The sequence below is a fragment of the Podarcis cretensis genome (assembly GCF_951804945.1).
Source record: "Podarcis cretensis genome assembly, chromosome: 12".
NCBI classification, from domain to species: domain Eukaryota; kingdom Metazoa; phylum Chordata; class Lepidosauria; order Squamata; family Lacertidae; genus Podarcis; species Podarcis cretensis.
Window position 1 is genome coordinate 3,231,871 of NC_137181.1, and position 27,974 is coordinate 3,259,844.

Here is a 27,974-nt window from a genome sequence, read left to right on the forward strand (position 1 = left end):
ATGGAAATCATATTTAGATTCGGAGGTGATGACAGCACTAAATCTGAACCAGGGTTCAAATCCCTGCTTGAAGTTCAGCGGCCGGCCTTGGGCCAGTCATCATATCTCTGCCAGGCCAACCTCGCTGCGTTGTTGTGAAGATAAAACAGGGGAAGGTTGACAGAACCTCATAGCACGCGCTGAGTTCATTGCAGGAAAGATGGAGTATTCGATAAAACATAATAATAATAATAATAATAATAATAATAATAATAATAATAATAATTTATTATTTATACCCTGCCCATCTGGCTGAGTTTCCCCAGCGGCTCCCAATCAAGTGTTAAAAACAATACAGCATTAAATATTAAAAACTTCCCTGAACAGGGCTGCCTTCAGATGTCTTTTAAAGATAGGATAGCTGCTTATTTCCTTCACATCTGAAGGGAGGGCGTTCCACAGGGCGGGAGCCACTACCGAGAAGGCCCTCTGCCTGTTTCCCTGTAACTTCACTTTGAAGGGAGGGAACCGCCAGAAGGCCCTCGGAGCTGGACCTCAGTGTCCGGGCAAAACGATGGGGGTGGAGACGCTCCTTCAGGTCTACTGGGCCGAGGCCGTTTAGGGCTTTCAAGGTCAGCACCAATGCTTTGAATTGTGCTCGGAAATGTACTGGGAGCCAATGCAGATCTCTCAGAACCGGGGTTATGTGGTCCTGGCGGCCGCTCCCAGTCACCAGTCTAGCTGCAGCATTCTGGATTAATTGCAGTTTCTGGGTCACCTTCAAAGGCAGCCCCACATAGAGCGCATGGCAGTAGTCCAAGCGGGAGATAACCAGAGCATGCACCACTCTGGCGAGACAATGCGCAGGCAGGTAGGGTCTCAGCCTGCGTACCAGGTGGAGCTGGTAAACAGCTGCCCTGGACACAGAATTGGCCTGTGCCTCCATGGACAGCTGTGAGTCCAGAATGACTCCCAGACTGTGTACCTGGTCCTTCAGGGCCACAGTTGCCCCATTCAGGACCAGGGAGTCCCCCACACCCGCCTGCTCCCTGTCCCCCAAAAACAGTACTTCTGTCTGGTCAGGATTCAACCTCAATCTGTTAGCCACCATCCATCCTCCAACTGCCTCCAGGCACTCACACAGGACCTTCACCACCTTCACTGGTTCTGATTTAAAGGAGAGGTAGATTACCCGTCAGCTGTGGGCAATCCTAGAGCTGTGGAGCTGGAGGGGACAGCAGCGGTCATCTAGCCTGACCCGCCTGCAACGCAGCAGTCACAGCTAAATGGCTGTGGCTTGTGGCTTGTGGCTGGCCACCCTGGGGAATGGGAAGCCAGCGTTGGACCTGATCCAGTAGCTCTCTTCCTGCGTCTCCTCTTCAGTCTCTTGCCAGCGACCCTCCCTAGCCATATCCTGAGGCGGTGAGTCCCACAGGTCCCACACAACTGCCCCCGGCCCCGCCATCTTTCGCAACCCTCAGGACTTCCAGGTAGTTACCTCAGCTTCAGGTTCTCCATGAAGTCTTCCATGGTGACCTGGTCTAGGAGGACAAAATCGGCCTTCCCAAACTCCAGGCTTTCTTGCTCGGCCATGATCCTCAGCGTGAAGGGTGCAGAGATGGGGAGAGAGGCTTGTGGGGCCGCTGCGTCCCACCACTGGCAGACCGAAAGCAAATGACTCAAGTCGGCGATGGCTGGCGGGGAGAGCTTCCTTCAGAGAGGCGAGGGTGGAGACCTGTGGTTAGCTGGGGCTTTTGAGACGCTTGCGTTTCCGCTCGCTCGGGTGTCATCGTGCATGAAAAAATAAATTGCGCCCTTGCAAACCCATAGACCAAACTCACATGAATGATGACTAGGGAGAGGGGGTGCCACCAGAGGTTTATTTTTTAATTTTATTTTAAATCGTTTTATTACGAATTTTACATAACAAATTATCACATCATCTTCATTTCCCACCCCCAGTTCCCCCCCCCGAAACTTCCCTCTGTTCCTCTCTCTGATTTTCCAACACGTGTCATTCTCTGCATATTGTAAAATTGTAAAGATCCTTAAATGATCTATCTATTATGTCAACCGTCAATAAATTTGTGTATGTTTATTCAAAGCCTGCCAATTCATTTTGTTCATTTTTTTAAGTACAGTCATACCTCGGGTTACAGACGTTTCAGGTGGGCACGTTTTCGGGTTACAGACGTGCCGAAACCCAGAAGTACTGGAACGGGTTACTTCCAGGTTTTGACGCTTGCGCATGCGCAGAAGTGACAAATCGCACTCTGCGCATGTGCAGAAACGCAGCGCTGCAGGTTGCGAATGTGCCTCCTGCACGGATCATGTTCGCAACCGGAGCGTCCACTGTAATTTGTAAAGAATTCCCATTCTTCTTTAAAGTCACAGTTGTCCTTATCTCACAGTTTATATCATGTCAATTTCGCCAATTCTGCATAATCCATCAATTTCTCTTGCCGCTGTTATTTTGTCGGCATTTCCTCATTCTTCCATCCTTGTGCTATTAAGACTCTCGCCGCCGTTGTCGCATGCATGAGTAAGTTCATTATTTTCCTTGGCAAGTCTTTTCCTACAATCCCTAACAGAAATGCTTCTGGTTTTGTTTTTTTTTACAAATGTTAATTTAAACATTTTCTTCAACTCATTATATATCATTTCCCAGATTTTTAAAATTTCTCTACGTTCCCACCACATATGGTAAAAAGCCACTAGATATTTATAACACAGGGACTTTGCGTGGAGAAAGAGAGGCGAGTTATTCCACCCCTTTCTTGCAATACGGGAGACAAAACTGGCCAGCATGTTCTGAAATGGAAGTCACAGTTACATGTCCTCCAAGGTTCCTCCATTGAAAATAGGGACATTTCTTATTCCCACCCCAGCTGCCCCTTAAAACCCCATTTTCGTCCCCATCTCCCCAAGAGCATTTCCTCCAATCCCTTGTGCCATTTTTGTCTCTTCTCCATTTTGAGCCAGGCAGGTGATGGAGCAATTAAAAGACTTTTAGGGACAGTGTCCTAGCAGGACGACGGATGAAACGAGACCTCTCCCTTACTTTGCCCATTTTGTTTTTTGTTTTTTTTTTAAATATTTATTAAGATTTTTTAAATACAAAAATGCAAAAGTAATAAACAATATAACATATATCATAACGTATCAATATCATAACGTATCAATATAACACATATCATAACGTATTATCAAACCTTCTTTGGACTCCCTCACGTCTCCCGCTCCCACTTGCATCATTACAAAACTTTTTCCAGCAATTTATCAACTTATTTACATTCTTAGGTCTTACTCACTTAATTTAGTCTGATAATTCTCCAAAAAATTTATATTTTCCTCAATCTCATTTATCATCCAGATTACGTCTAATTTAGTGGTGCTCAATTGTTTATGATCTGGCATCCTTCTTAACATTCAACCAAATTACAGTGTTTTTGTAAATAAATCCTGAATTTCTTCCAGTCTTCTTCAACCGTCTCCTCTCCCAGGTCTCGGATTCTGCCGGTCATCTCTGCCAATTACTTTGCCCATTTTGAAAGAGATGCTTGCACCCTCCACGGTTCTGTTTTGCAGCACTTGCTCAGCCACCCCGGCATTTGGCGCTGGCCTGTGGCTAGTGATGTAATTTCCTCCCTTCTGCGAGAGGCCTTTGCACCAGAAAGTGCTTCTAGCTCGGATCAGAGAGCCCTAAACCATCCTTGCTGAATCAGCCGGCAGAAGCAGCTGCCCTCTGGGCCTGAGCGTTATTACACAGTTACTATGTGCCTTAACTTGCATCCAGTTTGGATTACAGTGGTACCTCAGGTTACAGACGCTTCAGGTTACAGACTCCGCTAACCCAGAAATAGTACCTCGGGTTAAGAACTTTGCTTCAGCCCTAGGAAGCCTTTATGTACTTTGACTTTCTCATCTATTGGCTAGGCATGCCATCCAAAATCTCGTCTCTACTCCCTCTAAACCCAATACATCCGAATCAGCAGAGGGAGGCCCCATTAGCTGAAGTGGTGCTTCAGGTTAAGAACAGTTTCAGGTTAAGAACGGACCTCCAGGACGAATTAAGTTCTTAACCCTGTGGAACGCCCTCCCTTCAGATGTGAAGGAAATAAGTAGCTATCCTATCTTTAAAAGACATCTGAAGGCAGCCCTGTTTAGGGAAGTTTTTGATATTTAACGCTGTTATTGTTTTTAACACTTGATTGGAAGCCGCCCAGAGTGGCTGGGGAAACTCAGCCAGATGGGCAGGGTATAAATATATTATTATTATTATTATTATTAACTCAAGGTACCACTGTACTGTAAAGTGATCTAACAAGGGGCTGCCTCAAAGAACTGCAGCCAGTTGAGCAGGGATAGTTGTAGGCAGCAGAGATTTCCTTGCTAGGCTACTCCCAAATTCTGCAAATGCCAGAACGGCTCCCTCCTCATTTTCCTTCCACCAGCAGATGAAGACTGTTTTATTCCATCGAGCCTACGAGAAGGAAAGGGCTTTAATAGTGCTGCGCTGCTCCTATTATTTGCATTTTCATCATTTGTTCCCAGATTGCTTTAATTCTATTAGATTTAATTACTCATTAACTGTTGCACTTTGTTTTTTCACTTGGTGCATTTTTTCCTGTGTCGTTTGTTTAAGCTGCCTTGAGTCTGGGAGAACCGTGGGATGTTAAGTAAACATACAGCTAGAAGAATATACTCCTTTGCTACAAGTGAATTTTGCAGAAGCGGTGCGATAATGTTGTGATCCAATTTTGCACGTCTGAACAGCTTGGAACGGGAGCCCCAACTAACAAGAGGGTGATGGGGAGCCCACAACCAGGCAAAATGTGCCCATGATCCTAAAATTCTCCAGCCCGTGAAACCCAGTCACTGTGGGAGTAAGTTCCAGAGTTTAACTATGGGCTGCATAAAAAAACAACTGTTTTATGTGTCCTGAATTCATTCCTGCCACTCTCCCCAGTCCATATTCAGCCACTTATTATTGAGAAGTGCGTGGAACAGGTCTCGGTGTTTCGATTTCTGGGAATGGAGTTGAGAGACGACCTAACCTGGGGAGAGAACAGCAAAGACCTGATGAAGAGAGCACAGCAGAAATTATATTTTCTGAGAATTCTCCGGAAAAACAATCTCTCAAAGGACCTGCTGGCATTTTACCGTTGTACTGTGGAGTATATTAACTTATGGTCTGTGTGTGTGGTTTGGGAGCTGCATGGTCTGGGGAAAAACAATGCTGTCCAGGGTTGCAAAGACTGCGGAGAGAATAATTGGGTTCACTCTTCCCACCTTGGATCAAATCTACGCTTCCAGGTGCCATAAGAAAGCTGCAGAGATAGCGCAGGATAGTGCGCACCCCAGAAATTATCTCTTTCAGCTTCTGCCTTCTGGAAGAAGGTATAGGGTTATAAAGACCAGGACTAGCCGCCTGAGAAACAGTTTCTATCCAAATGTGATTCTGGTTCTAAATGCAGCATAAGGGGCCTCTATAGTATAGTGTATTTTAAAATGGGGTTTCAGAGTTTTTAGGTTTTTTGAATGTTTTATGTAGTTTTTCAATTTCATTGTTCCAGTTACAGATAGGTAGCCGTGTTGGTCTGCCACAGTCAAAACAAAAAAAATTCCTTCCAGTAGCACCTTAAAGACCAACTAAGTCAGTTCTTGGTATGAGCTTTCGTGTGCATGCACACAAAAGCTCATACCAAGAACTGACTTAGTTGGTCTTTAAGGTGCTACTGGAAGGAATTTTTTTTGTTTCAATTTCATTGTTCTGCATGGGACAATGACAATAAAGATGTCGTATATCAGCCTTAGCCCTCCAACTTCTAAACAACTGCAGCGACCCACTTTGCAGCTAACTAGTCCAGCAGATAAAAGCAGGTGGGGAAAAAATGGCAAATGTTTTTCAGGGTGAGCGAACTTCCTTCTTCCTTGGAATAGAGGAAGTGGCGAGGCAAGCAAACACACACTCAGGAAACAGCTTAATAAGATGCCCAATTACCTGCCCACACCCCGTTGCCCAGAGCTCAGCCCAGAAGCCCTTTGTAAAAGCACTTCCCTTTTCAGAGTAGAGGAAAAAAGCCAAACACCGCCCTCCCAAGAGACAAAACGCCGCACGATTTACTGTATTTGCTTATTTATTAAAAGAATCTTGCGCTATGACCAGAGACTTCCTCTTTCAGGTTTGACATTCTGCCCAGATTTTGTCACCCAGCGAAATGACTCAGAACGGGACGGGTGAGCCGGGGGAAAGCGCAACGCCACGCCCACGGGTTAAACGCAACAGCCGGCTGGTCGGGCTCAGGTATTAAGGGAACAGCAGCAGTAGTTGTTTAGCAGGGATCAGTCACGCACTGCTCTGCTCAGCACCTTTTCCTCCAGGCATCTGGAAGACAAAACAGGCAGGAGCTTTAAAATCTGCACAGCAACGCTGAAAGATCTAGCTGAGAAAGGTCACTCTGATAATAATAATTTATACCCCGCCCATCTTGCTGGGTTTCCCCAGCCACTCTGGGCGGCTTCCAACAGAATATTAAAATACAATAGTCTATTAAACATTAAAATCTTCCCTAAACAGGGCTGCCTTCAGATGTCTTCTAAAGGTCTGGTAGTAGTTGTTCTCTTTGACATTTGATTCAAGCTGGACCTCAGTGTTCGGGTAGAACAATAAGGGTGGAGACGCTCCTTCAGGTATACAGGACCGAGGCTATTTAGGGCTTTAAAGGTCAGCACCAACACTTTGAATTGTGCTCGGAAACATACTGGGAGCCAGTGTAGGTCTTTCAAGACCGGTGTTATGTGGTCTCGGTGGCCGCTCCCAGTCACCAGACTAGCTGCCACATTGTGGATTAGTTGTAGTTTCTGGGTCACCTTCAAAGGTAGCCCCACGTAGAGTGCATTGCAGTAGTCCAAGCGGGAGATAACTAGAGCATGCACCACTCTGGCAAGACAATTCGCAGGCAAAGAGGGTCTCATCCTGTGTACCAGGTGGAGCTGGTAAACAGCTGCCCTGGACACAGACTTGACCTGCACCTCCATGGACAGCTGTGAGTCCAGAATGACTCCCAGGCTGTGCACCTGGTCCTTCAGGGGCACAGTTACCCCATTCAGGATCTCAGGAGTCCTCGCTTTTGCCACCCCTCTGAAACGACTGTCGACCCAAACCTCTCCAAATCCAAACGCAAAGTCTGAGCAGATGCACTCCCTACTCAGAAGCAAATTCCACTTGGTTCAAATGAATGCACCCAGGACAGCAACTATAGAAATATTCTCTCGTCCGACAAAAGCACCCGTTCAAAACAAAAAGGGTTTTGCTAGTTTGCTTTTTGAAAGAGAGATCTACAAACTCGTTTTCATTTCCACTGGCAACAGACTTCCAGATGAGACAGCCCTGCGGCTGACGAGACCCCTTAAGACTGCAAGATGGTTTTAAAAGCCTCAGTGCCCTCAGCTTGCCCTGTTCTAACTGCAGCAGATGTGCCTTCTTCACACCGGATTCTCCTGGGAAACCCTTGTCTGAGATTTCTATAACCTCACCCCGAAGACGGAGCAGAGGGAGGCCTCAAACGTCACAGATTTGCTCTTGCAAGCGCTACAGGAATGATCAGGGTCATGGGCACGACCGAGCCACGCTGGAAGGCTTGCGGGAGGAGAATGAGAAGGCAAAGACAGGCACACAAGCTCTGTCCCAAGAGCTGCTGTTAGGTCAGTATTCTTCGACATGAAGAATCCCCATCTGCCTTAGGCTAGGGGCGACGAAGCAAAGGTCCTCCAGATGCTGTCAAACTCCCATCAGCCCCCAGACAACATGGCCACTGCTCAGGAATGCTGGGATATGTAGTGCAACCATATCTGGAAGGGAAGGTCCACCAGCCTTAATATACCGATGCAGAAGCTTCAAGCTTTTGTAATAAGAATTTTAAGGTCTTAGATATATAGTAAGTGTTCATAAATGTACAAAGCAAACACGGTGGAAAAAAACCTTCCTTGTCACAGGAATTCAGTAAACACCATTTCAAAGGGTGACAGACTACCTCGGGTTACATACGCTTCAGGTTACAGACGCTGCTAACCCAGAAACAGTGCTTCAGGTTAAGAACTTTGCTTCAGGATGAGAACAGAAATCGTGCTCCGGCGGCGCGGCGGTAGCAGGAGGCCCCATTAGCTAAAGTGGTGCTTCAGGTTAAGAACAGTTTCAGGTTAAGTACGGACCTCCGGAACGAATTAAGTACTTAACCCGAGGTACCACTGTACCAGGAAAGGCAACCAAATAAGGCATTATCAGATAACCTGGCAGGCAGGAAAAACAACAGCATTCAAATTTCTGTTGTAGACCACCTTTTCCGTGATGTAGGTATGATGTATCTGGGGGGGGGGGGGTTGGGTTACACCCCTTCTGTGATGTATGTATGATGTATGAAGGGGTGGTCATGAGCTCCAGGGCAGGGAATTTCAAACGTCTATATAAGGCCTTGCACGCCACGGTTCGAGGTCCTCCTCCTTTCCTGCGTGTGAGGGGAGCACCCTGTTGCAACAGATCAATAAAGATCAGGCTTACGAGCTGCTTTGCTTCTCAATATTCTCTGGTTGGCCTCTGTTCTTTTCTTCGACCAATGGAGAACCTGCAAAGGACTCTATAAGGGCTCTTGTGTCCCCCATAAGGGAATAAGGGCACATTTTTATTGTTTACAACACTTTTTAAACTGGGAAATCTTGCACCATCTTGGGAGACTGGACAGTTGCTGCCAGACCAGCGCAACCTGCCACTAGAAAGCCCCAGAGATCAAGGATTATTTATTAAATTTGTATACTGCAGCCTGAACGAGTTCTCAAACTTTGAAACGCCTCAAGCCAAGGCCGGATTTAGACACATCAAAAAAAGGGTTTCAGAAAAAATGACCTTTACAACGAGAAATCAGGTTGGCAAAAAACAGAACGCCACAGCGCCATCTGGTGCCACGGTGTTGTATCGCATATCAAACGTTTTTCCTTTAGCAATCTAGCCGAGTCGCAAGAGCGAATTGTTCACCTGTCACGGAGCAGAAACTCTGTTCAGAGCTGGGACTCAAGTCCGTCAGGTGGGTTAATTGCCAGGCGGTGTGGTCTGAGAAGGTCACTAAAGAAGGATCCACTTCACTCAGCGCTGCTGGATCCAAGGTGATCCGAACTCACATCCTGAACTAACGAGACAGAGAAATGAATGGCTATTGTTGGGACTGAGGAGGCAGAGCTCTTGTCCAGATAAGCCTAGCAGCGAGAGGAAATCCGTGGAGCTATCAAGTTCCTTTTTAACTCCCTCCCCCTTCTGACAGGAGCGCAACAGCACTGAGCAAGTTGGAGTTTTGAACTGCCTCACCACAGCTGCCTAATTCCCCTCCACTCCAGGGTTTTCCCCAAGCAATCGGAGACTGCGCCCGCACAAAGCTAACTTCTCCGCCGCCCTCTTCACGCCTCTCTTGGTTCTGGGAGACCAGGGGTGAGGAGTGAAACAGGAAGCCTGAAACTCAGCAGCTTCCCAGGAATGGGCTTGGCCGAGATTTCTATAACCTCCCTCCGAAGTTGGGGCAGAGGGAGGCCTCAAACCATCTCACAACTGCTCTGGCAAGCGCTGCAGGAATGATCAGGGTCACAGCGCAGACCCAGCCATGCTGGAAGGCTTGCGAGGAGAAACGGGCGGCCCATATTTCAGAGCCGTTTCAAGCAGAAGACTTACAGCCTGGCACCTTCGTCAGGAAGGCCAACTGGATTTTCTTGTAAGCATGCGGAACATCGCAGTCTTCTTAGCCAAGTTCCTCTCTAAATGACATCATCACAAAGAGAATCTGCAAAGGGGAGGGGGACAAAAATAATATAGAATGGTTCAGCATTCCCTATTCCTGTGTTTAGGAAGCTGGTGCGAGTTTTAATCTAGCCTGCTGTTCTTCTTTTAACTTTGCCAAAGTCTTAAATTATTGTTACTAATTCTTATTACAGTCCTACCTCGGCTCCCGAACGCCTCAGGAGTCGAACGTTCTGGCTCCCAAACGATCGCAAACTGGAAGTGAGCGTTTTGGTTTTTGAATGTTCTTTCGGAAGCTGAACATCCAACGGGGCTTCCGATTGAATCAGAAGCTGCGCTTTGGAAGTTGAACGTTTTGCAAGTCGAACGGACTTCTGGAATGGATTCTGTTCAACTTCCAAGGTAGAACTGTATTTCATTGCTTAATTTTTTTGTAAACCACTTTGAGGGTTCGGGTTTTAACAAACCCAGCAAGCAGTGTATGAATTTTACGAAATAAATAAATGCCCCCTTTTCGTTGTGTTACTATTTAGACCTAGTGCAACAGGCAGGGGAAGAACTCAGCAGCACAAAACCCTCCTAAAGTGAAAAGCCCACAATCTTGCTACAACAACCTCCCCAACATTTTGCCACTCAGAGGACGCTGGACTCCCACCAGCAAGACCACATTGTCTAGACCTGCTGAGTGGCGCTGACTTGGACTCATGGGCATTGGAGATCAACATCTTCTGGTGGGACAATAGGTTGGAAAAGGTTGTCTTACGAGTGCAGCCCGATCTTTGCTTTCGAGGTCTCTATCCTTTGCACCGGAGGTTAAGAAATGGAAGTTCTGGATCAGATGCACCAACAATGGACGGTTATGATGTGCACTGTGCATGTCTCTCTCTCTGGTCTAGTACAGTGGACGCTCGGGTTGCGAACGTGATCCGTGCAAGAGGCACATTCGCAAAACGCCGCGCCGCGTCTGCGCACGTGCGGGTTGCGATTCAGCACTTCTGCGCATAGCACAATTTAGTGGTTCTGCACATGCGCAAGAGCCGAAACCCGGAAGTAACCCGTCCGGTACTTCTGGGTTTGGTGCGGTGCGAACCCGAAAACACGCAACGGGTGCGTCTGTAACCCGAAATATGACTGTACTGTTTTCTGCTAAGCAGCGTCTAATATCAGGCAGAAGCCAGGTGCATTTGGGACTGGGAATTGTCCGATTGCGAGCAATTTGAGAAGTCCGGTTAATAATAATAAATAATAAAATTTTATTTATATCCTGCCCTCCCCAGCCGAAGCCGGGCTCAGAGCAGCTAACAACAGTAAAATAATACAGCATTCTAAAATCAATTCATTATAAAATCAGTTCATAAAATCGGTTACCATGTATGTGACTGAGATTCAGGGTTAACATTGCTTGGTGCTGGAGGCTCAGGAGAAAAAATGTCTTCCAGCCCAGCTCCCGAGTCGGATAAGTTTGCTGCTTTGCTTCCCTTCCTCACCGCAGACATGCAAGTTCAAATCTAGTACAACACTTTACATACACACAGAGAGAGATATCTGCAACTATTATGGTTTTGGCCACTATCGCAGGGACTGAGCCCCTTTTATGTTTGTGGTATCTGATGAAGAATTGTTATTAGAAATGTGATATTAACGACGTGTCCCTGATGCGAATTGTCTATTAGTTCTTGCGTTTTTTTGCGGGGGGAAACACAAATAGTGCGACTGGAAAAAAGAGCGACTAGGCAGTCTGTTGTGGGGCTCATAACAATCTCTCAAAGGACCTTCTGATGGCATTTTACCGTTGTACTGCGGAGAGTGTATTAACGTATGGTCTGTGTGTGTGGTTTGGGAGCTGCACGGCCAGGGAAAAAACAATGCCGTCCAGGGTTGCAAAGACTGCGGAGAGAATAATTGGGTGCACTCTTCCCACCTTGGATCAAATCTATGCGTCCAGGTGCCGTAAGAAAACTGCAGAGATAGTGCAGGATAGTTCACACCCCGGAAATGTTCTCTTTCAGCTTCTGCCTTCTGGAAGAAGGTACAGGGTTATAAAGACTAGGACTAGCCGCCTGAGAAACAGTTTCTACCCAAATGCAATTCTGGTTTTAAACGCAGAACGGTATAAGGAGTCTCTATAGGAGTATATTGTATTTTAAAATGGGGTGTCAGAGTTTTTTAGGTTTTTTGAATGTCTTATGTAGATTTTTCAATTTCATTGTTCTGTATGGGACAATGACAATAAAGATATTGTATCGTATCACTTCAGGAGTCATCCGTTGAATATCCAAGTTTCTAACAGTGATGCTAATGGTGTTAAACTAGGGTAGCAAAACCCACAGCGTGTAAGACTACATACATGCCTGCATTTAATGCACATGGCTTCCCCCTTACATAAGAACTGTGGGAACTATAGTTTACCCCCTCACAGAACTACAGTTCCCAGGATTCTCTGGGGGGAGGGTCATGTGCTTTAAACATATGGTGCGGCCACAGCCAAAGACCAATGTGTTGCGGCAATATAGCAAAGAATAAACTACGTAACAGAATAGCTTCGAAGCTCATGCAATGTTCTTGAACTACAACTTTTTCGGTCCGCTATCCTGAGATGCGCTGCAGGGATTGGAGTTTCTACATCTTTTAAAATGGAGAAACTCTTTGTTATGTTACAGGAAAAATCCGAGGGCTCCCTTGGACAAAACAAAGACACCAACCAGGATAACTTGGAGCAAAACAGCAGCCTGTAGGCTTGGCCTTTATTGAACTGTTGCAACAGGGTATTCCCCTCACGTGCCGGAGAGAGGAAAGACCCAGAAGAATAGTGTGCAAGGTCTTATAAAAACTTTTGAAATTCCCCTCCTCTAGGTCAAGTCCACCCCCAGAAACATCATGCATACATTACAGAAAGGAGGAGTTGAGGGAGGAGTTGTGGTGGTAACCTGAGTGTCTTGTCACCTGGCTGGTTCCTCCTTTCCCCACTCCCCATGAATCACTTCCAGGAACTTCCAGGAGACAAAGGGGAATTTGCAGTTTCCTGCCCCCTGAGGGAAGATCTGATCAGTGTCCTTTGTTTCAGTCCATGTTGAATCCACTCCCATATGCAAGTTCTTTGTGATCTTGATTGTCTTCTGTCTGGGACCATCAGGGTTGGCATAGCAACTGGGCAGGGCACCTGTGTATGTGCTGGGATGCTGAAGGGATTATGGCTGCCCTGTATCAAACCTGCCCCATTTTGTAGTCCTTCCTTCATGGAGTAAAATAAAAGTGGAACAGTGCAAATCCAATGTATGGTTGATTTTCTATGAATTTATAACAGAAGCATAGCGTATGTAGTGTGTGAGTGTGAGTGTGTGTGAAGTTTGTACAAACAGAATGATTGGGGTGGGGGGGTTCCTGCTACAGTTACCTCTCCAAGGTTGCGTTAAGTTTCTCCAGCTCCCAAAAGGCCTTAATGGATCAGGCCCAAGGCTCCTCCGGTCCACCATTTTGTCCTCGCAGGAGCCAATCGGACGCCTCCAGCCAGCAGGACACAAGCGCGGCTGTTCCTAACAAATAAGAGGAAAGGAGGAGAGGAATTGGGAGCAACTGTAATCATCAAATTACGCTAGTAGGACTACAAGAAGTTTTGTAAGGAGGAATATATGAAATATTGCAAAGAAGAGAAAGAGAGATACAGTGGTACCTCAGGTTAAGTACTTAATTCGTTCCGGAGGTCCGTTCTTAACCTGAAACTGTTCTTAACCTGAAGCACCACTTTAGCTAATGGGGCCTCTTCCTGCTGCTGTGCCACCGGAGACCGATTTCTGTTCTCATCCTGAAGCAAAGTTCTTAACCCGAGGTAATATTTCTGAGTTAGCGGAGTCTGTAACCTGAAGCATCTGTAACCTGATGCGTATGTAACCCGAGGTACCACTGTATTAGCTATGATATTTAAATGTAATAGTGAAAGTATGAAATGTAAATTAAGTGGAAAAGATTGGAAAATTTTCAGATGTGACTGAGCTAAACAAAAATTGAAGATATAAAAGTATGTTTAATAATTATTGAAAATGATATGTTAAAAAACTAACAAATTTTTTTCTAAAAAAGGAGAGGAATAGGAAAGATCACCGGTGAATGCAGTGCAAGGCTTTGGGTCCAAGACCACAGTACAAAATGGAAGGAGAACTTCGTGATTAACCACAATCTTCCTTCCAGGGCATTGGGAGAACGCACAGAAAAATAAAAGTAAAAGCAGATTCGAAAAGGCTGTTTCTGAAACGAGGAGAAGCAGGACTAAGATGTGCAGATTTGCTCCCCAGACCGTGGGGCGCTCCGAAAAAATAATAAATATAATTTGGTCTTTTTTAATTTTAGTTTTTTTTTAATTTTAATTGGAGTGTTATGATTGGATATATTAATTGGATGTTTTTTATTGGAAAATCTATAAAAATGATTTTTTTTAAAAAAGGAAAAGGCTGTTTCTAAGCACCCCTGGCCCTCGTTTTTCCAAAAGTCAAGTTTCTAGTCCACACCACGTGCATCGCAGCTTACACCTGAGAAAGCATGCCTTTTCATAAGGAAAGATCTATCCCAAAGGGAAAACAGGCACGAAAATGGAGCAAATGGAAAACCAGCATATAAAGATACAGCTAAACTACAACTCCCAGCATCCCCCATTCCTCCTCTTATATGGAGACTAGGGAGAAAGGGCCGCGCTGCTTTCTGGGAACTGTAGTCCACCCAAGAAAATAAGGACCAACACAGCAGCCCGTTTAGCGCCGAGACTCAACAACCCGGGCTAAAGGCCGCATCCCCACAAGACACCAGACACTAAAGTACCTACCTGCACCAATCCAGGCCGCGGACCGGACTCGGTCACCGCGGATGGCGACAGATCCATTTTCCTGGTGGCCCAGAAGCAGAAACCGCCATCTGCTTCGCTCTGCTTCGTAAGACCCGCCTGCTCCGTGCGTGTGACGCCACCGCGTCGAAACCCCGCCTCCTCCTTCCCCGAAGTCTCTCCTTCGCCCCCTAGCGGCTCACAGGCCTTAACAGTTTACGAGCCTCCCTATACCAATGGTTTCAATAGAACTGCAATCACGCCGCTCGCCAGCAGGTGGCGGCAATGGGTCTCGCCTTGCGCGGAGCGGGCGGGGCAGAGGAGCAAAGGGGATGCAGTCTAACTGGTTCTCTAGAGCGACTTTCGGTCGTCAGTTGTAGTTGGTGGGAATCCGGATTAAGAAGAGTGGAAATATAGAGAAATTAAAGAGGCTTTGGGATGAGAAAGGTTATTGTAAAGAGAAAATGAGATGTAAGGATATTATAAACTAGCAATATATTATAAAGGAAATGCGGAACAAATATGAAAACATGAGGATTGTGGGAGGAGCTGGTGGAAGTCAAAAATTTGTAAATTTTTGAATATGGTTGTGTTGGAACAATTTGTAAAAGAATTTAAAATAATAATAATAATGATGATGATAATAAAAGGAAATATAGAGAAATTCATGTAGAGTGGAAAAGCCTTGTGGCACCTCAAAGGATGGCAGATTTTATTACAGCACAATATGATCCCTGTGTTGCCACCTCCATGTTCTGCTGTAAGGGGTCACTGGGCTCTTCTGTTGTTGTTGTTTAGTTGTTTAGTGGTGTCCGCCACTTCGTGACCCCCTGGACCAGAGCACGCCAGGCACTCCTGTCTTCCACTGCCTCCCGCAGTTTGGTCAAACTCATGTTCGTAGCTTCGAGAACACTGTCCCACCATCTCGCCCTCTGTCGTCCCCTTCTCCTTGTGCCCTCCATCTTTCCCAACATCAGGGTCTTCTCCAGGGAGTCTTCTCTTCTCATGAGGCTGCCAAAGTCTTGGAGCCTCAGCTCCAAGATCTGTCCTTCCAGTGAGCACTCAGGGCTGATTTCCTTCCGAATGGAGAGGTTTGATCTTCTTGCAGTCCATGGGACTCTCAAGAGTCTCCTCCAGCACCAGAATTCAAAAGCATCCATTCTTCGGTGATCAGCCTTCTTTATGGTCCAGCTTTCACTTCCATACATCACTACTGGGAAAACCATAGCTTGAAGTATGCGGACCTTTGTTGGCAAGGTGATGTCTCTACTTCTCAAGATGCTGTCTAGGCCTGTCATTGCCCTTCTCCCAAGAAGCAGGCGTCTTTTAATTTCGTGGCTGCTGTCACCATCTGCAGTGATCATGGTAAAATCTCTCACTGCCTCCATTTCTTCCCCTTCTATTTGCCAGGAGGTGATGGGACCAGTGGCCATGATCTTAGTTCTTTTGATGTTGAGCTTCAGACCATATTTTGCGCTCTCCTCTTTCACCCTCATTAAAAGGATCTTTAATTTCTCCTCACTTTCTGCCATCAAGGTTGTGTCATCTGCATATCTGAGGCTGTTGATATTTCTTCCGGCGATCTTAATTCCGGCTCGGGATTCATCCAGCCCAGCCTTTCACATGGTAAATTCTGCATATAAGTAAAATAAGCAGGGAGACAATATACAGCCTTGCCGTACTCCTTTCCCAATTTTGAACCAAACAGTTGTTCCATATCCAGTTCTAACTGTAGCTTCTTGTCCCACATAGAGATTTCTCAGGAATAATATAATATAATATAATATAATATAATATAATATAATATAATATAATACAAAATATTAATAATTATAGATTTCTCAGGAAATAATATAATATAATATAATATAATATAATATAATATAATATAATATAATATAATATAATATAATATAATATAATATAATATAATATAATATAATATAATATAATATAATATTTAAGGCGCTTCTTTTTTCAGGTGCAACACCCACTCTTCCACCCTCTTTGACCACCCCATCAGAACCGGAACTGAAGACGAACCGGAACTCATTTTCCCCCTACCTCTTTGGGCAACCGAGCCCCCCCCCTCTCTCTCTCTCTCTCTCCCGCCTCTCCCTCTCCGCTCCTCCTTCCCGGAGGACTGACGTCAGTCCTCCCGCGCCGGGCCGTTGGGCGCCTCTCGGCGAGGCCTTGAAGGAAGGCGAGCGCTGGCGCGGGGCATGCCGGGAACGCCGACGCCCAAGATGGCGGCAGGATTGAAAAGTTGTTGCCGCGGCGGCGGCTCTTGTGGCTCGGCTTGAGGCTCCTGCTCTTCCGGGATGGCGGCGCAGTGAAGGGAGCGCGCGGCCCGGGCGGGGAGATGCCTCGGGGCCCCGCCTGAGACATGGAGGAGGAAGGCAAGAGGGGCAAGAAGGTGAGGCGGGGAGGGCGGGGGCGCCGGGGGGGGAGAGGGGGCGGGGCCTGGGAGGTGGGCGGGGCCGTAGGGGGAGGGTGGGGGAGGGGCAGATACACTGGGGGGGCAGGGGGGAGTTGGGGGGCTGATTCCCCCCATGAGAATTGGAGTTGGGAATATTCACACAACCTATAAAAATTGGGGGGATGTTTTAAAAGATTAATTTGAAGTCCTGCTGCCCCCCCCTTTTTACCAGAATATCCCCCCCCATAAGAATTGGAGTTGGGGGAGTCTTCACACAACCCATAGGGGTTGGGGGTTCAGATGTTTTAATTAAATAGAACAAGATCAAATTGAAGACCTGCTGCCCCCCCCCTTTTTACCAGAATATCCCCCCCATAAGAATTGGAGTTGGGGGTGTTCACACAACGCATAGGGGTTGGGGGTTCAGATGTTTTAATTAAATAGAACAAGATCAAATTGAAGTCCTGCTGCCCCCTTTTTTACCAGAATACCCCCCCCCCATAAGAATTGGAGTTGGGGGAGTCTTCACACAACCCATAGGGATTGGGGGTTCAGATGTTTTAATTAAATAGAACAAGATCAAATTGAAGTCCTGTTATCCCCAATTTTTCTCTTAAAAACCAGATTACCCCAAGTAAGAATTGGAGTTGGGGGTGCTTGGAGATGCTTTAATTAAATAAAACAAGATCAAATTGAAGTTCTGCTATCCCCACTTTTTGTTTCTAAAACCAGATCCCCCCAATAAGAATTGGAGTTGGGGGTTTTCACACAACCTATAAAAATTGGGGGGTGGGGAGGCTTTAATTAAATAAAACAAGATCAAATTGAAGTCCTGCTGCCCCCCCTTTTACCAGAATATCCCCCCCATAAGAATTGGAGTTGGGGGTGCTTGGAGATGCTTTAATTAAATAAAACAAGATCAAATTGAAGTTCTGCTATCCCCACTTTTTGTTTCTAAAACCAGATCACCCCAATAAGAATTGGAGTTGGGGGTTTTCACACAACCTATAAAAATTGGGGGGTGGGGAGGCTTTAATTAAATAAAACAAGATCAAATTGAAGTCCTGCTGCCCCCCCTTTTACCAGAATACCCCCCCATAAGAATTGGAGTTGGGGGTTTTCACACAACCCATAGGGATTGGGGGTTCAGATGTTTTAATTAAATAGAACAAGATCAATTTGAAGTCCTGCTGCCCCCCCTTTTTACCAGAATATCCCCCCCCATAAGAATTGGAGTTGGGGGTGTTCACACAACCCATAGGGATTGGGGGTTCAGATGTTTTAATTAAATAGAACAAGATCAATTTGAAGTCCTGCTGCCCCCCCTTTTTACCAGACTAATCCCCCCCATAAGAATTGGAGTTGGGGGTGTTCACACAACCCATAGGGATTGGGGGTTCAGATGTTTTAATTAAATAGAACAAGATCAAATTGAAGTCCTGCTGCCCCCCCCCTTTTTACCAGACTAAACCCCCCCCCATAAGAACTGGAGTTGGGGGTGTTCACACAACCCATAGGGGTTGGGGGTTCAGATGTTTTAATTAAATAGAACAAGATCAAACTGAAGTCCTGCTGCCCCCCCCTTTTTACCAGAATATCCCCCCCATAAGAATTGGAGTTGGGGGTGTTCACACAACCCATAGGGATTGGGGGTTCAGATGTTTTAAGTAAGTAGAACAAGATCAAATTGAAGTCCTGCTGCCCCCCCTTTTTACCAGACTAATCCCCCCCATAAGAATTGGAGTTGGGGGTGTTCACACAACCCATAGGGATTGGGGGTTCAGATGTTTTAAGTAAGTAGAACAAGATCAAATTGAAGTCCTGCTGCCCCCCCTTTTTACCAGACTAATCCCCCCCATAAGAATTGGAGTTGGGGGTGTTCACACAACCCATAGGGATTGGGGGTTCAGATGTTTTAATTAAATAGAACAAGATCAAATTGAAGTCCTGCTGCCCCCCCCCTTTTTACCAGACTAAACCCCCCCCCCCATAAGAACTGGAGTTGGGGGTGTTCACACAACCCATAGGGGTTGGGGGTTCAGATGTTTTAATTAAATAGAACAAGATTAAATTGAAGTCCTGCTGCCCCCCCCCCTTTTTACCAGAATATCCCCCCATAAGAATTGGAGTTGGGGGTGTTCACACAACCCATAGGGATTGGGGGTTTAGATGTTTTAATTAAACAGAACAAGATCAAATTGAAGACCTGCTGCCCCCCCCCTTTTTTACCAGACTAATCGCCCCCATAAGAATTGGAGTTGGGGGTGTTCACACAACCCATAGGGATTGGGGGTTCAGATGTTTTAATTAAATAGAACAAGATCAAATTGAAGTCCTGCTCCCCCCCCCCTTTTTACCAGAATTTTCCCCCCCCTAAGAATTGGAGTTGGGGGTGTTCACACAACCCATAGGGATTGGGGGTTCAGATGTTTTAATTAAATAGAACAAGATCAATTTGAAGTCCTGCTGCCCCCCCCTTTTTACCAGACTAACCCCCCCCATAAGAATTGGAGTTGGGGGTGTTCACACAACCCATAGGGATTGGGGGTTCAGATGTTTTAATTAAATAGAACAAGATCAAATTGAAGTCCTGCTGCCCCCCCCTTTTTACCAGACTAATCCCCCCCATAAGAATTGGAGTTGGGGGTGTTCACACAACCCATAGGGATTGGGGGTTCAGATGTTTTAATTAAATAGAACAAGATCAAATTGAAGTCCTGCTGCCCCCCCTTTTTACCAGACTAACCCCCCCATAAGAATTGGAGTTGGGGGTGTTCACACAACCCATAGGGATTGGGGGTTCAGATGTTTTAATTAAATAGAACAAGATCAATTTGAAGTCCTGCTGCCCCCCCTTTTTACCAGACTAATCCCCCCCATAAGAATTGGAGTTGGGGGTGTTCACACAACCCATAGGGGTTGGGGGTTCAGATGTTTTAATTAAATAGAACAAGATCAATTTGAAGTCCTGCTGCCCCCCCTTTTTACCAGACTAACCCCCCATAAGAATTGGAGTTGGGGGTGTTCACACAACCCATAGGGGTTGGGGGTTCAGATTTTTTAATTAAATAGAACAAGATCAAATTGAAGACCTGCTGCCCCCCCCTTTTTACCAGAATATCCCCCCCTAAGAATTGGAGTTGGGGGTGTTCACACAACCCATAGGGATTGGGGGTTCAGATGTTTTAATTAAATAGAACAAGATCAATTTGAAGTCCTGCTGCCCCCCCTTTTTACCAGAATATCCCCCCCATAAGAATTGGAGTTGGGGGTGTTCACACAACCCATAGGGATTGGGGGTTCAGATGTTTTAATTAAATAGAACAAGATCAATTTGAAGTCCTGCTGCCCCCCCTTTTTACCAGAATATCCCCCCCATAAGAATTGGAGTTGGGGGTGTTCACACAACCCATAGGGATTGGGGGTTCAGATGTTTTAATTAAATAGAACAAGATCAAACTGAAGTCCTGCTGCCCCCCCCTTTTTACCAGACTAACCCCCCCCATAAGAATTGGAGTTGGGGGTGTTCACACAACCCATAGGGATTGGGGGTTCAGATGTTTTAATTAAATAGAACAAGATCAAACTGAAGTCCTGCTGCCCCCCCTTTTTACCAGACTAACCCCCCCATAAGAATTGGAGTTGGGGGTGTTCACACAACCCATAGGGATTGGGGGTTCAGATGTTTTAATTAAATAGAACAAGATCAAATTGAAGTCCTGCTGCCCCCCCTTTTTACCAGACTAACCCCCCCTCCATAAGAATTGGAGTTGGGGGAGTCTTCACACAACCCATAGGGATTGGGGGTTCAGATGTTTTAATTAAATAGAACAAGATCAAATTGAAGTCCTGTTATCCCCACTTTTTCTTTTAAAAACCAGATTACCCCAAGTAAGAATTGGAGTTGGGGGTGCTTGGAGATGCTTTAATTAAATAAAACAAGATCAAATTGAAGTTCTGCTATCCCCACTTTTTGTTTCTAAAACCAGATCACCCCAATAAGAATTGCAGTTGGGGGTTTTCACACAACCTATAAAAATTGGGGGGTGGGGAGGCTTTAATTAAATAAAACAAGATCAAATTGAAAGTCCTGCTGCCCCCCTTTTTTACCAGAATACCTTCCCATAAGAACTGGAGTTGGGGGAGTCTTCACACAACCCATAAGAATTGTGGGGTGCAGATGTTTTCATTAAATAAAACAAGATCAAATTGAAGTCCTGCTGCCCCCCTTTTTTACCAGAATATCCCCCATAAGAATTGGAGTGGGGGGTGTTCATACAACCCATAAAAATTGCAGTTGTTTTAATTACATAAAGCAAGATCAAATTGAAGTCCTGTTATCCCCACTTTTAAAACCAGATCACCCCAAATAAGAATTGGAGTTGGGGGTGTTCACACAACCCATAAAAATTGTGGGGTGCGGATGTTTTAATTAAATAGAATAAGATCAAACTGAAGTCCTGTTATCCCCACTTTTTCTTTTAAAAACCAGATCACCCCAAATAAGAATTGGAGTTGGGGGTGTTGTTGCACAGCTCATAAGAACTTGCCGGGTGTGGGGGGGGGAAGAGATTTTTCTTTTTTTTATGAAATAAAACATGATCGATTTGCAGTCCTGCTCTTGTTTTTTTCTCTCTCTCCTCAATTTTATCAGAGGTAGATCCTCAGGATTTTCCTTTTCCTCTCCCCACACCTCGCATTTCACATATGCCAATAATAATGAAGGTCTTGGTTGGTATCTTTAAAACATTTACATCATATCAAGTTTAATGTTTTTCTACTCCCTTCTCCCCCTCCCAATTTCCAAATAGTTCTACATTTGCAGGACTCCTTTCCACCTCACCCACTTCAAATATTTCACAGCTGGCAATAATTGGACGGGGGGGAATATTATGTTTGAAATATTTAGATGATACGAATCGTGATATCCTCCTGCTCCTTGTCCCGTTCCCCCAACTGCCAGAGAGTTTTACATTTGCGGTCTTCCTTTCCATCCCACCCTCTCTCAGTATTTCATAGCTGGCAAGTGTTGGGGTAGAGGGAGTATTGTCAAAACCCAAAGGCTTCCATTAGGCAACTTGTGAAATCTTTCCCTTGGGGAGGTCTTGTGATTCTGCTGTCACCAGGTAATATTTGGCAGTGGAGGGGGAAAAGATCAGTGCCAGACCAGCCTCACCTGTTGTTGAATACAGCATTTTTCGCTCCATAGGGCGCACCCGACCATAGGGCGCACCTAGTTTTTTTTTGGGGGGGGGGGAATAAAGAAAAAAATTATTCCCCCCCAGCCCCAAAGAGAAAAGAAGCCAAGACAGCGAGCAGGATCCTTCCCGCTGGCTATCTTGGCTTCCTCTTTAGTCATGCGCAACCTCTCCACCCGGGAGATAGCTGCCTGAAGCCTGGAGAGAGAGAGGGGTCGGTGTGCACCAACCCCTCTCGCTCTCCAGGCTTCAGCGAAAGCCTGCTTTCGCTCCATAGGACGCACACACATTTCCCCTCCATTTTTGGAGGGGGAAAAGTGCGTCCTATAGAGCAAAAAATACGGTACAGTGGTGCCCCGCAAGACGAACGCCTCGCAAGACGGAAAACCCGCTAGACGAAAGGGTTTTCTGTTTTGGAGGCTGTCAGGGACTCAGCGGGAGCGCAGGGAGGAGAGGAGATGGAGAGTGAGGGGGAGCAATCCGAGGGCAGCGTAGGAGAGGATGACAGCAGCCCAATAGATTCCGTGAGCCTCTCCAGCGAATTGGAAGATTCACAGAAGGGGGCGCCGATGGGCAGGGCAAGGAGGGACCCAAGGGGGACACCCCAGAAACAAGGGGCCAGCGGGGACTCCCAGAGCAGCAGTTGGAAATCAGGACCAGCTTCCCCACCAGAGCGTAGTGGGGGGGAGGAGTCCCAGGTATCAGAGCCCACATATTCACCACCAGCGAGAGAAGAGGAGTCAGGGGTGGCCACGCCTCCATCGGAGAGCGAGGGAACGGTCAAGAGGAAAGTTGCAGGCTGGGCGCGCGCGCCAAGTTCAAAGGTACAGGCGAGCGGCACAGAAGGTAGCCCGGATAGGGAACCAGGTCTGACAGAGGCGCTTCGCAAAACAAATTTCCCTATGGGCTTGCTTTGCAAGACGAAAATCTCTTGCGAGTTCCTGCGGGGTTTTTCCCCTTCCCCCCCCCTTTTCCTAAGCCGCTAAGCCGCTTATCAGCTGATCCGCTAAAAGCCGCTAAACCGCTAATAGCGCTAATACGCTAAGCTGTCAATGGGCTTGCTTCGCAAGACGAAAAAACCGCTATACGAAGAGCCTCACGGAACGGATTAATTTCGTCTTGCGAGGCACCACTGTATTTTGTTTTTGCTTGCTGTGTGATGAATTCCTTTGCTCCTCAGCAGCCTGCTCTGTACTAACGTATTCAATGAGTTAAGGACTTAAGGAGAGAGCTCCTAGTTTCTGGGTCATACTGAAGGTCTGCCTAGTCCGGGGTCAGCAAACTTTTTCAGCAGGGGGCCGGTCCACTGTCCCTCCGACCTTGTGGGGGGCCGGACTATATTTTTTTGGGGGGAATGAACGGATTCCTATGCCCCACAAATAACCCAGAGATGCATTTTAAATAAAAGGGCACAATCTGCTCATGTAAAAACATGCTGATTCCCGGACCGACCACAGGCCGGATTGAGAAGGCAATTGGGCTGGATCTGGCCCCCGGGCCTTAGTTTGCCTACCCATGGCCTCATCCCACAAGGCTTAATCATTTCGCTGTAGGAAGCTCATAATCGGGACATAAGGGCTGTAGCTCTCTTTTTGTTGTTCCCCGGTGACTGGTCTTTAGAGACCTGGCACCTCTGAATATACATTTAGGACACTGCCGTTGTGACTGGTACTGTTCTCCATTAATTTATCTAATCCCATTTAAAAGCTGTTGAGCCTGGTGGCTGTCACCACTCCTTGTGGAAGCAAATTCCATAGCCGAAGGTATGTGACTGCGAAGAAGTCTTTAGTCTTTCCAGTGTCTCCCAACGCTCAGTTTCTAGAATTATATTCATCACAGATGCGTCAATCTGACCCTCAGATCTCTTTTGTTGCCGTTTCCTTCATCCTTTTCAACTCGGCAATATATTTTTATTTTGAAGGCTGGTGTCCTGAACTGTACACAATATTTCTGGTGCAATTGCATCACAGAGTTATATAAAAGCCCGAAGATTTTGACACTTTGGCTTTCAGTCCCTTTCCTAATGATCCCTGGCTCAAAGTTGACCCTTTTTCACAGCTAGATGATGTTTTCATTGCGTTATCCCCAGAAACCTTTTCTGATCAGCCACTGCCAGCTTGGACCCCACAGGAAGTGAGGATTTATGTACCGTATTTTTCGCTCTGTAAGATGCACCAGACCACAAGACGCACCTAGTTTTTGGAGGAGGAAAACAAGAAAAAAAATATTCTGAATCTCAGAAGCCAGAACAGCAAGAGGGATCACTGCACAGTGAAAGCAGCTATCCCTCTTGCTGTTCTGGCTTCTGGGATAGCTGCGCAGCCTGCATTCGCTCATTAAGACGCACACACATTTCCCCTTACTTTTTAGGAGGGAAAAAGTGAGTCTTATAGAGCAAAAAATACGGTATTTATTTGTCCTAATATGCATCAGTCTGCACCTGCTTGCAGAGAACCACATTTGCTATTTTCTTGCTTAGTCTCTCGTTTTCAGAAAGATTCTTGTAGAGCTCTTCATCACACTATTTTGTTTTTTTTTCTATCCCAAATAATCCTGTGCCTTCAGCAAACTTGGCCACCTGGCCCCTGAACCCTAGGTCACTTAAGAACAAGCAACTTTTCATTTTCTTAAAGAAACCCCTCTGGAAAACTTAATGGGAAGCGTAGTCTCGGAATAGAATTACCGTATTTTTTGCTCTATAAGACTCACTTTTTCCCTCCTAAAAAGTAAGGGGAAATGTGTGTGCGTCTTATGGAGCGGATGCAGGCTGCACAGCTATCCAAGAAGTCAGAACAGGAAGAGGGATTGCTGCTTTTGAAAGCAGCGAAAGCAGCGATCCCTCTTGCTGTTCTGGCTTCTGAGATTCAGAATATTTTTTTCTTGTTTTCCTCCTCCAAAAACTAGGTGCGTCTTATAGTCCAGTGCTTCTTACAGAGCGAAAAATACGGTACTGGTTGTGTTTGAGCCGTGTGCTCTATCTCTCTATTTGCCTTGGAGTAAATTCCATCTGGTACTCGGATCGGGCCAACTTCCAGGGATTCAGCAACATTTTTGCTCTGGCCTGGCAAGTACAGGTGCATGAGATATGTCTGTGTGTCCCATTTATGTGCACTATGGTCAAGAATTTAGTGGCTCTCGCTCTGGGTGTGCTCCTCTGTCTAGCTTGTGGACCTCTCCCAAACCCATGACCCATTTTACCCAGCCCCAACTCATGTCTTTCACCTTTTGCCCAGCTTGAATGTGTCCTTGACAACGCCTTTTGCTTGCTTATATGGAGACGGATGTGCACATGGGGCTAGACAGAGGTCAGCAAACTTTTTCAGCAGGGGGCCGGTCCACTGTCCCTCAGACCTTGCGGGGGGGCCGGGCTATATTTTTTGGGGTTGCAAATGAACGAATTCCTATACCTCGCAAATAACCCAGAGATGCATTTTAAATAAAAGGACACATTCGAATGTGTCCCGCAAGGCAGCAGGTACAGATTGCTTTCCAGGGTTTCCTCCCAAAACCTTAATAATAATAATAATAATAATAATAATAATAATAATAATAATAATGGATAAAGGTACCCCTGCCCGTACGAGCCAGTCGTCTCCGACTCTAGGGTTGTGCGCCCATCTCACTTAAGAGGCTGGGGGCCAGCGCTGTCCGGAGACACTTCCGGGTCACGTGGCCAGTGTGATGAAGCTGCTCTGGCGAGCCGGCACCAGCGCAGCACACGGAAACGCCGTTTACCTTCCCGCTATAAAGCGGTACCTATTTATCTACTTGCACTTAGGGGTGCTTTCGGACTGCTAGGTGGGCAGGAGCAGGGACCGAGCAACGGGAGCTCGCCCCGCCGCGGGGATTCGAAGCGCCGACCATACGATCGGCAAGTCCTAGGCACTGAGGTTTTACCCACAGCGACACCCGCGTCCCCAATAATAATAATAGTTTATTATTTATACCCTGCCCATCTGGCTGGGCTTCCCCAGCCACTCTGGGCGGTTTCCAACAAAAGATTAAAATACCATAATACATCAACATTAAAAGCTTCCCTAAACAGGGAACAGATGTCTTCTAAAAGTCAGGTAGTTGTTGTTCTCTTTGACATCTGGTGGGAGGGTGTTCCATACGGCAGGTGCCACCACCGAGAAGGCCCTCTGCCTGGTTCCCTGTAACCTTACTTCTCACAGGGAGGGAACCGCCAGAAGGCCCTCGGAGCTGGACCTCAGTGTCCGAGCTGAACGATGGGGGTGGAGACGCTCCTTCAGATATACAGGACCGAGGCCGTTTAGGGCTTGAAAGGTCAGCACCAACACTTTGAATTGTGCTTGGAAACGTACTGGGAGCCAATGTAGGTCTTTCAGGACCGGTGTTATGTGGTCTTGGTGGCCTTTCTGACAAATGAGTATATCCGCGAGGCAGTGGTGGTTTAGCATCAGAATTTTCCTTCTCCTACCTTCCCAGGTGAATCCCATGGTGAGGCTATTTTGACATCAGAGGTGTTGAACTACCTAGAATTTAAAAAGGCCTCTGGGGGTGTGTGGATTTCAGGCAGTTAGAAGTTTTAGTTTCAAACAAAGCAACCATACCCACCCTGCTCCAAAAAAAAATTAAAATCCTGCAAAGCACCAAGGCATTTTTTTTTTGTCTGCTTGATTACATAGGGATGATGGAGGCAGCTCTGACAGCTCACCTCGGGCACTTGAAGGAAATGGAATAGGTGGGTGGATTTCTACAGTACATGCAAAAGCAAGCTGAAATAGCGAGGGAGCCAGAATGAAGCAAAGCAAATGAGAACCCTGGGCCAGCAGAATGCAGAAAATCCAGCCTTGCATTTGGGAGGGCTTGAAATGAGCGCAGCCCCTCTAGTCTCAGCAGTTGTTGGTGTATTCAATTGAGTGTTCTAAATCGATGCCTTAAGAGGAACGGCTAAGGGAGCTGGGCATGTTTAGCCTGGAGAAGAGCAGGTTAAGGGGTGATATGATAGCCATGTTCAAATATATAAAAGGATGTCACATAGAGGAGGGAGAAAGGTTGTTTTCTGCTGCTCCAGAGAAGCGGACACGGAGCAATGGTTCCAAACTACAAGAAAGAAGATTCCACCTAAACATTAGGAAGAACTTCCTGACAGTAAGAGCTGTTTGACAGTGGAATTTGCTGCCAAGGAGTGTGGTGGAGTCTCCTTCTTTGGAGGTCTTTAAGCAGAGGCTTGACAACCATATGTCAGGAATGCTCTGATGGTGTTTCCTGCTTGGCAGGGGGTTGGACTCGATGGCCCTGGTGGTCTCTTCCAACTCTATGATTCTATGATCCTAAATCTGTAGCGCTGAGCGAGAGACTTTCCTGCCCACTCCCCCTCCACGAGAGAACCCACCATAATCTTTAAGAATTTGGAGGAATACCATCCTGGGGCTTCTAATTTCCGTGGCCCAGCTGAGCCCCTATCTCAGGGGTCAGCAAACTTTTTCAGCAAGGGGCCAGTCCACCGTCCCTCAGACCTTGTGGGGGGCCAGACTATATTTTGAAAAAAAAATAATGAATGAATTCTTGTGCCCCACAAATAACCCAGAGGTGCATTTTAAATAAAAACACACACTCTACTCATGTAAAAACACCAGACAGGCCCCACAAATAACAAAGAGATGCATTTTAAATAGAAGGGCACATTCTACTCATGTAAAAACACGCCGATTCCCGGACCGTCCATGGGCTGGATTTAGAAGGCAATTGGGTCGGATCCTGCCCCCGAGCCTTATTTGGTAGAGGGCTGTTGAGACTCTGCTTTGCCTCTATGGCTGGAAG

General features: G+C 46.4%; 2 protein-coding genes and 2 long non-coding RNA genes across 6 annotated transcripts in view; 2 read left to right on the forward strand and 2 right to left on the reverse strand.

Annotated features, from left to right (window-relative positions):
- Window positions 1-1,628, reverse strand: part of LOC307227194 (unconventional myosin-Ig-like) — a 100,500-nt gene extending 98,872 nt beyond the window's left edge. Inside the window, exon 1 of the mRNA XM_079996441.1 lies at window positions 1,478-1,628. Coding sequence (XP_079852567.1) covers window positions 1,478-1,572 — 95 coding nt within the window. The 5' untranslated portion in view covers window positions 1,573-1,628. The remainder of the gene's footprint in view (window positions 1-1,477) is intronic.
- Window positions 1-27,974, forward strand: part of LOC307199358 — a 155,486-nt gene that overhangs the window by 86,749 nt on the left and 40,763 nt on the right. The gene's annotated exons all lie outside the window — the stretch shown is intronic.
- Window positions 6,102-14,959, reverse strand: LOC307199305. Of its 3 annotated transcripts, XR_013831841.1 has the most exons (6): window positions 14,574-14,959; window positions 13,155-13,293; window positions 9,695-9,803; window positions 9,011-9,161; window positions 8,236-8,506; window positions 8,001-8,015 (listed from the first exon to the last, which is right to left on the reverse strand). It is a non-coding gene; the product is annotated as an uncharacterized lncRNA (long non-coding RNA). The 3 variants fall into 3 exon arrangements; XR_013831839.1 differs by lacking the exons at window positions 8,001-8,015; window positions 8,236-8,506 and adding an exon at window positions 6,102-6,367 and having other exon boundaries at window positions 14,574-14,738; XR_013831840.1 differs by lacking the exons at window positions 8,001-8,015; window positions 8,236-8,506; window positions 13,155-13,293 and adding an exon at window positions 6,102-6,367 and having other exon boundaries at window positions 14,574-14,731.
- Window positions 16,818-27,974, forward strand: part of CCM2 (CCM2 scaffold protein) — a 51,775-nt gene continuing 40,618 nt past the window's right edge. Inside the window, exon 1 of the mRNA XM_079946950.1 lies at window positions 16,818-16,986. Coding sequence (XP_079803076.1) covers window positions 16,957-16,986 — 30 coding nt within the window. The 5' untranslated portion in view covers window positions 16,818-16,956. The remainder of the gene's footprint in view (window positions 16,987-27,974) is intronic.